This window comes from Cibotium barometz, chromosome 41 (assembly GCF_041138505.1).
Source record: "Cibotium barometz isolate CiBa-2024 chromosome 41, ASM4113850v1, whole genome shotgun sequence".
Lineage (NCBI taxonomy): Eukaryota > Viridiplantae > Streptophyta > Polypodiopsida > Cyatheales > Cibotiaceae > Cibotium > Cibotium barometz.
The window spans coordinates 36,606,068-36,615,454 of NC_141086.1; the positions used below are offsets into that span (position 1 = coordinate 36,606,068).

General features: G+C 40.9%; 1 protein-coding gene and 1 long non-coding RNA gene across 2 annotated transcripts; both read left to right on the top strand.

Moving 5' to 3' along the window:
• Positions 1 to 3,658: 3,658 nt before the first annotated feature.
• LOC147614920 (uncharacterized) lies at positions 3,659 to 4,492 on the top strand. The gene is made up of 2 exons (XR_015263000.1): positions 3,659 to 4,023; positions 4,200 to 4,492. It is a non-coding gene; the product is annotated as an uncharacterized LOC147614920 (long non-coding RNA).
• Positions 4,493 to 6,555: 2,063 nt separating this feature from the next.
• Positions 6,556 to 7,939, top strand: LOC147614921 (uncharacterized). Its single transcript, XM_086780004.1, has 2 exons — positions 6,556 to 6,684; positions 7,437 to 7,939. Exons 1-2 carry the CDS (start codon positions 6,556 to 6,558, stop codon positions 7,803 to 7,805), a joined length of 498 nt encoding a protein of 165 aa, XP_086636130.1. The 3' UTR covers positions 7,806 to 7,939.
• Positions 7,940 to 9,387: the final 1,448 nt, after the last annotated feature.

The window sequence follows — 9,387 nt, forward strand, 5'->3', positions numbered from 1 at the left end:
AGCGCGTGTATAACCGCTTGTACAGCCACGTACTGGGAAAAAATCCAAACATTCCAGAGAGCATTCCCGAGAGCTGAAAATATCCCAATATCACAAAAGAAGAAGCACCAAATGTATCACAAAACATGATCCCAATATCACAAAATAAGAAGCACCAAATGTATTATAATACAATCAAATATGGGCTAAATTGAGACTAAATCAAGACTGGCAAATTGAGTAATTGTTGAGTACTAAAGCTCTATAGTAAACTGATTTTTGATTGTAAACTTCAATCCTTTTTGCATCTAAAACAACCCTCATTTTTGGCTTTCTTGAAGAAGGCATAATGGTGGTGACATTGATGATAATGAAGTTGACAATATAGGTGGTACCATGGTGGGCACAAAGTAGGTGATAGTGATGACATTGATGATGATGGTAATGGTTTGATGATGATGGTGAATGGGAATGGGGGTTACATAACCTTAGTAGCATGTAATAAAAAAGTTTTCTAAAAAAAAGTGGTTCACACACTCACTCTCCCTTCATAAACTTGAGTAAAGAACACCCTTGTGTGTGTCCCTGACCTGTATCAATGCCAAATTCATCTCCTCCTTTGAAGAAGGCAAAAAAATTCCTCATTCACATTGACCACACACACACATACACACACACACACAAAACAAGGTTTAGTTTCTCTACTCCATAAAGCACAAACCCTCCCCTCCCTCATAAAGAGAATGTGGGGGAAAGGGAGAGCTTGAGTTTTGAGCAAGACACAAGACACAAGACACAAGACACAAGACACAAGAGAGATATGGATGGCTAAATTTTCTTCTATCTTCTTCTCTTCTCTACAACCATATATCTAAAAAGATAAGAGTACATACTATAAGGGAAAGTACTCTCCTACAATAACATACAATGGTTGGTCCATAGTGTGAACTTGACTATATAAGTTGGCGCTATAACTATGCCATAACTCTAGTACTCCAAAGCAGCTATCACATAGCCTGTTATCCACTGGCAACATATCAACCGTAATCTCACAACCGTGCCAATAGCATAAGCATGAAAGCCATCACCCACGCGGGTCATCAATGTCCGCAACACTAGTTAAGCTTGATATCTCAACACTCACCTTGGAGCTCAACTCCACACATTGCACTCCAAGTAAGCTCCTAAACTTGTGGAGCTTCTTTGTGCCTAATTCCTTCGTGAAGATGTCAGCCACCTGATCCTCTGTGCTGACATATACCAGATCTACATCACCTGCTATAGTAGAACCTTCTCCCTCACAAAGTGATAATGCACCTTAATGTGCCTGATTCTAGCATGGTATACTAGGTTATTGGCCAATTGTATGGTACTCATGTTGTCATAATAAATGATAACTACCCTATCCATGGGCTCACCCATATTACCAAGTAGCTTCTGAAACCAAGCTACCTCACAAGCTATCATAGCAGCATCCCTATAGTACTACTCTGCCTCTGTACTCAACAAAGCAAGTTTTGGTTGTTTCTTATTACTCCAACTCACAAAAGCACTCCCAAATGAAAACATAAAGCCGCTCGTAGACCTCCTATCTCTGCGACACTACCAGCCCAATTAGTATCTGTGTACCCAAGTAGTTGTATCTGTGTACCAATCTCATAGAAATGTCCATAATCAATTATGGACTTTATGTACTTGAGAATCCATCTAGCCACATCCAAGTGTGGCTTCTTAGGGGCTTACATAAACTGACTCACAAGTCCAACAACATGAAAAGCACTCCCAAATGAAAACATAAAGCCGCTAGCAGACCTCCTGTCTCTGCGACACTACCAGCCCAATTAGTATCTGTGTATCCAAGTAGTTGTATCTGTGTACCAATCTCATAGAAATGTCCATAATCAATTATGGACTTTATATACTTGAGAATCCATCTAGCCACATCCAAGTGTGGCTTCTTAGGGGCTTACATAAACTGACTCACAAGTCCAACAACATAGCTCAAGTCTGGCATAGTAATGGTCATGTAGATCAAGCTACCCACTATGCGTTTATACATAGTGGGGTCCTCTAAAAGCTTGCCTGTATTTGTGGAAAGCTTTGTATTCTGTTCCAATGGCACTAGAATAGGATTATAGCCTGTCATACCATACTTGGACAACCTATCCAAGCCATATTGCCTTTGTTAATAACAAAATGCCATGAGGTGATCTCACCAACTCTATGCCCAAGAAATACCGCAGCTCATCCAAATCTTTCATCTCAAATTTTTGCTTTAAAAGCCTCTTGACATCATGTATGCTAGCATCACTATCACCAATGATAATGAAGTCATTCACATAAATGACTAATAACATGATCCCTCTATCTGTCTTTTTCACATAAAGTGAAAAATGTGCATTGGATATCTGAAATCCAATGGTAATAAGATACTCCCCGATCTTGTTTAACCATGCTTTGGGTGCCTACTTCAAGCCATACAAGGCTTTGCATAACTTGCACACAAAATCTGGGTGTGCATCACTCTCATAACCTGGTGGCTGCATCGTGTATACTTCTTCTTGCAAATCACCATGCAAGAAGGCATTCTTTACATCCATCTAATGTAAAGACCAACCCTTTACTGTAGCCATAGAGCAATGACGGCTCTCATGGTTGCCATTCTCACAACCAGGCTAAATGTCTCCTAATAGTCAATGCCATAAGTCTGTGCATAGCCCTTGGAAACGAATCTCGCCTTATATCTGCTCACTAAACCATCTAGGTTATGCTTGACCTTATACACCCACTTACATCTAATTGCCTTATTTTCCTTAAGTAAAGGTACTAACTCTCATGTTACATTTGCATCTAATGTTGCCATCTCTTCATTCATGGCATCTTCCCATTTTTTATATTCCAAGTGCCTGCTCAAAACAAGTGGGCTCCAACTCCTGTATGACTTTAACCATGGGAGCATAATTATGGGTAGTATATCCATCATATCTTAACCTATCAAACAATATGGTATCTAACCCTCATAGACTTGCGTACACATGGGTCACTGCCAGGTCAAAATAGCTCTGGTTCTTCTTACACCAGGAGTAACCATAGACAGAATGCCAAGGTCCTCATCAAGGCTTTTTTCACCCTCATAGACTTGCGTACACATGGGTCAGTGCCAGGTGTCCTCAAAATAGCTCTGGTTCTTCTTACACCAGAAGTGATACATATGTACCTACATCTGTCCTCAACCTACCTGACCATGGACTAACACTGGATCCAGTGCTAGAGGACTCTCTAGGTCCACTAAGCACCTGTGATTACTGCTCTACACATGGTTTAGCATCAGCACTTCTTACATTTGTATGTTGCCTTTACTGCTGGTGCATATCAACTACTCATCTCAAGTAATGTAGCCTTGATAATGTAAAGTAATTTATATGAATAAGCAATACCTATTCGTTTTCATAATAAATAAGCATACTTTTCATTCTATTTGTAGATTATAAAATATTTCTATTACCAACAATGACAACTCAAGGATCAGTATTAAACAAGCAAGGGGAATGCTCCAAACAAATTTGAAGCGAGTGGCCACCATATAAATACATTGTTACACGATATACGACTGTGTAACAATTCAGTATCCTTCACTTTCATCAATGAAAGTGCTCATTCAAATGGGGGATGACAACATTTTTCCATCGTAGAATCTACCTAGTTCTTGAGAATTGAAAATCACTCTCATCAATGAAACTACTCATTCAAATGGGGGATATGTAAGCATCCACTTGTTCTTGAAAATTGAAAATCTCTCTCAAAATTCTAATAGGTGTGCTCTTTGATGAACAATGGAAATGAACCATTGACCAGTTTTTGTTTTGCTTCATGCTTGGCCAACATCAATTGAGAGGTCAAAAGCACAATGCCTAGGCATTCTAGTGTAAGTAACAAATAGCAGCAGAACCTATTTGATGCTTTGATGCCTATTTGCAAAGTAAATGCCAAATTGAGCTCTGAGAGCCCAAGCGTCGAGTACGACGATGAGCGGAAGACATCCGGGTCGGTATCTCTCCCATCTTTTTATTCACAAATAGGCTAAACCAAGATCCTGTTTTTGAAGAACGATCGTACGTATTACTGTACTAGAGTGAGTGAGTGAGAGAGCGAGAGAGAGAGAGAGAGAGATCTAACGACCTAAAACGACGAATGGGATGTGGTTGTTCCCCTAAGAGCAGATCTACGTAAGTAAGGATTTGCCATTCCGAAGATGGCTGGTTTGGTTAAATGTCATACGATTGCAACCGTGTGCTTGCTCCTCTCAACAAACCCAAAGTTATGGAATAGCTTATGATGGAGGGCGCGCCCTCACGTTTACTTAGCTTACAAAGCATATCAATTGTGTCACTATGAGGGCCCTGCGTGGATCTTGCATGTTGTTGAAAATTATAGTAGAAGCATATCACTTCAAATTAATGCTTGCAACAAACTGAGGTGTTCATTAAAATGTTGATTCTTGCTTGTTTGCTTAGCTTGCTGCAGTGCAACACCCCTATTAGACTACAATAGTCTAAATCATTCTCTGGTGTCTCTGTTATGTGAAACGATTGCTTCTTCATGCAGTATATAACTGTACAGGTGTCCATAAAAAAGTTATATACCTACCTAGGGTGGCTACCAGTAGTGTTGCATCTTGATTCTTCTTGTTTTTTTTTTCATGTGCCATTTTATTGGTGCTCTAGTACGTGTCAATTTTGTGGCCTAGAATCTGAAGTGCAAAGGGATGCTGCAGCCTTGATAAAGGAAGTACAGAAAGAAATCCATGGAGTTTATGATGCTTTTCATTCTTTTTGCAACTTCATTTAGTCAGAACAGGAGGACAACCATGCATAAATCCTTCCAAACTAACCCTGATTTTGAAGGTATCGAAGCACCGTTCAGTGAGGGATTTAGGTTAGATTAGGGCATGTTCTCATCTTAGATACATCCATATGCAACAACTGTGTAGCAAACCCACTGTTGGATTTAGGTTAGATTAGGGCATGCATTCTCATCTTAGATAGATCTATATGCAATAGCTGTGTAGCAAACCCACTGTTGGGTTGTAGAGGTCTTGGCATGAGTCTGAAGGAATGCAACTCCAATTAATCTCCTTGAGTTTATCATCAACCCTAGCACTCCCATAGCGAGCTAAACTGTTTAGCCTTTGTTCTACTCATTTGGAGGAACAGAGACATGGGCATTGCTAGTCTCTCGCATCATGCTTGTGTAGTAATGAATAAGCAATATGGATTCATTGCATATTTAAAAACAACAAATTGCTTGTTTTGATGTTTGGTGTCTTGCTGTTAATCGTGATGTCTGCCTTTTGCTAATATAGGTCGTGCTAGTCATTTTCCAGCCTAAGGCAAGCCGAATTATGCATTTTCTAGCTTGTCTGGACAGTGCTAAACAGTAAACATTTTTTTAATTCATCCCTTCGACGTGCTGCCAACTATTTCTCCCAACAATTTTGGCAATCAACATTGAGTAGGACAGTACTCGAGTGTTAAGGTACTGCGCCAAGTAGTCATGAACCATATGATAATGAACAGCAATGTGCCTGGACTTCGAGTGGAAGACCGGGTTCCATGCAAGAGCCATGGCACTCTACCTTTCGGAGTAGATGATGGTAGGCATCGGAGGAGGGGCATGAAGATGATCAAGCAACTGATGAAGCCACAGAAGCTCTGACTGTTTCAAAGTAAGTACGATACTCGGTTTTTGTTGAAGAACCGGCAACTCTAGGCTGCTTCTTCGTTTGCCAAGAAGTGAGTCCAGTACCAATATGTAACAATAGCCTATAGTAGACCTCCGGGTATCTGAATCACCTGCGAGAGCCATATGAAATCCCATGTGTCGAGGTGTCCTGTATATATCTGAGAACAGAACAACAGCCTGCCAATGAGAAGTATGTGGTGCTGAAAGAAACTGACTTAGGATACTAATGCTGTAAGCAAGATCAAGCCTAGTAATGGTGAGATGAATAAGCGAGCCGACAAGCTCTCTGTACTTGTACTGAGTAGGATCATGATAGGGAGGACAGCCATCGTTTTTACTCAACTTCTGATTTGGGTCCATAGGGCAAGATAAAGAGCGACAATCCTTCATACCAAACCTCTCTAAAATCTGAGAAGCATACTTTTGTTGAGAGAGAAATATCCCCTGTGGGTACTGCCGGACCTCCATGCCAAGAAAGTAGTGATGTAGACCAAGATTAGTCATCTCAAAGGTATGACTCAAAAGATCTATAATCATAGGAGTGCCGGATCCAATGAGAATAAGATCATCGACATACAAAATGATAATCACAATGTGATCCTCCTCTATCAAAACGTAAAGGATATCGTCCGCAGGAGTTCTCTCAAAGGAATGAGAGAGAAAGAAAGCGTTGATCTTTTGGTACCATGCCTTGGGAGCTTGTTTAAGGTCATAAAGAGCTTTCCGCAAAAGATTTGCATGGTCCTCAAAACTATTGTGGATGAAGCTAGGGGGTTGTTCAACATATATTTCCTCCTGAAGGTCTCCATCGAGAAAGGTGGACTTGACATCCATATGGAAGATGGGCCAAGAGAAGTGAGCAGCAATGGCAAGAACAATGTGAATGGTGGTATACTTGGCGGTGTGAGCAAAAGTCTCCGAGAAGTCCTCGCCTTTCTTCTCGGCATAGCCCTTAGCCACCAAGTAAACTTTATATTTGTTGAGTGAACCATCGGCAAGAAACTTCACTTATAAGTCCATTTGATGCCAATAACCTTCCTATGAGAAGGCCAGGGAACAAGTTCCCATGTGTGATTTCTGTTAATGGCATCCATTTCTGCCTCCATCGCAAGACACCACAGAGGAATTTGTAAGGCCTCCTCCAGTGTAGAAGGCTCCGCATGATGCATCAAGGAAGTCATCGATGCAAAATTAACTGTAGAAAGCCGACACTCTGTGGTTGTAATATGGTAGATCTCCTCAATCTGGATGGAGCAATCCCAGACTGATAAATGGTCGAAGAAGGGACTTGAGAATCCCACGATGTAGAGTGAAGCCACCGTGGAGGGGGAGAGGTACTCAACAGAGGAGAGGTAAGAACTAACGGTGAGGGTGGAACCAAGGAAGGTGTTGATGAAGTTGCTGGTGATTCATGTGTGCATCGTTGATATGATGGTACATGGTTGTGTTAGGATCATAACATGCCTAAAAGCCCTTTCTTAACTCTTATTTTATGGCGTGTTATGATGCTTGCTTGGAAGCAACATTCTTCTCATCCATCTAGTCCCAACAGAAAATATACATTAGTTTTCTTGTATGAACTTCAAATTCAAAGTGCTTCACATATGATACATTCGCCACTGTGAATGTTTTTTACAGCCTGATTCACTGGTCTCAAAGGTAGCCAACAATTGCAATTCATTAAAAAAGGTGCTGAACTAGGTAATTATGTGTAGGCCAACCATCAGTCCAGGAATGTTGACTCAGATGTGAAGGATGTCAGAGCGCCTAACATAGCTCAACGTGTGAGGGAAGAATTTGAAGCTATTCAACATGAATCTGATGAGAAGCATGATAGGGAACACGCAGAACAGCATGAGAGAAGTCAAAGTCACAGTGAAGAGCTGGATGTTGCAGATGTCAGGGCACCTGATATGTTTCAACGAGTCAAGGAAGAGGTCGAAGCAATCATAGAAACCTTACATGAGAAGCATGGCAACACAATCCAAAAGCCATCACAACATGGTAATGAAGGTGCAGCTGCAGGTTGCTGGACTAACTTGGGAAAAGCATTTGAAAAGTTCTGTGGAGGTGGTGGGACGTAGGCCCATCATGTATATCAGTTTAGTATCTTTTGTTGTCGATTCTCCCATGTTGTCTTGAGGCACAGATTACATTGTTACGTATGTAAGGTGTGAGCTGATGAGTTTTGAATATATACGTTTTTTGAGAAAGTCAAGACCTTGAACCAGATATTTCAAGACCTTGAACCAGATATTTCAAATTTCAGGTACAGAACTCTTAGAATGGTAAGAAATACTTCATGACGTATACAAGTGAAGATCATAGCCACGGGTCTAGCCAGTGCTTCATTATCAAAGTGCTAAGCATCATGAAGGTAGTATAAAATTGCTAGTATCTTGACAAGTGGCTAATCTTGCATATGTGTACATGCAACAGTTGATATATTTATGTATTTGTGTGCATGGGCGTGCGCGTGCTGTTTCTTCGTCTCATTCTGCTGCTGTTTCCTTACCGCTTGCTGGCTGTAGCCTCTTCTTGTTTAATAGCTGCTGTCTGTCTTTTGCTTGTGTCGGTGTCAGTGTTTCTGTTTTTCTTTTCCTGTTCTTTTTTTGACATGGATTCGCAGCCTCAAGTCGTCCGTCGTGGAGATAAGGTTCTGGGGGAAATGGATCCCAAGAGACTCAAAGAATCAGTATCTGTGAACCATGATTACCCAGATGCGCAATATGTGTTCGATGTATTGCATACAGATTTTGAAAAAAATCAGACTGCTTGGGACAAACCTAAACCAACTTTGAAATACAAAATTTCTGTCCAGACTATTTAAGAAATTCTTGGAATGTGTCAATATGTTTTTCTTTGGCAAAATGCCTCTCGGTGGATTAAGAATTTGTTTGGTGGATGCTATATCGATGGGGTTTATTATGCTGCTCCTGGCTTTTGTGAAGTGGTTCTCTTAGAACCAATATATAAGTAACAACTGTCAGAAAAATTGCCTTTGTTTAATGGCCATGAGATGGTGCATGCCGTGGATGAATGGCAGGACAATTCTTCAGCACATAAGAATTACATACAGTTTGACTGTAAGGAGATTAAGGTAAAGTTACAAAGGTAACATGGAAGAAGAGATACGAGAGAAGGTCAATCCCATATATGCAAGGCTTGTGGCTATGGCTGGCTTTTAATACATCATTGCTCCACGGCCATACGTAATGTGAATAAATCCTAGGTTAGAGGTGGGGATTTTATATGTAGGGAAAAGAGTTAACAACCCCCTTGCCTAGACATGCTTCTGTCCTCGGAAGCTGTGAATGATGGGCATGTTGTTGAGAGGATCATCACTTTATCTTTGACGGCCTCATCATGTGGAAGTGTTGCATTGCCTTTAGACGTTGGACGGGCATTATTGCGAGTGAACACAAAATTATACTTGGAGAGGATGCACTCCTTGAAAGAACTGCATCCTGAATGCTTCCAAAAATTTAATGCGTGCAAACAACCCATAGGTGTGGCAAAGTGTGGGCCTACAATTGATGTTGAAGGTAGGTCTCACGCATGAGATTCGTTCTATTGTGCCATTACATGGGACTTTTCTCTTCTTTGAGATCTTGTAAATAGATGCAGGCTATGTTGAGAAACTTGATGGCAACTTGGACGTGGCAA

Excerpts from the sequence above, each read along its gene's own strand:
- LOC147614921 (XM_086780004.1), top strand. The coding sequence starts at position 6,556 with ATGGAAGATGGGCCAAGAGAAGTGAGCAGCAATGGCAAGAACAATGTG. Across the intron at positions 6,685-7,436 it reads GCATAGCCCTTAGCCACCAA|GCCAACCATCAGTCCAGGAA; the intron begins GTAAACTTTATA and ends AATTATGTGTAG.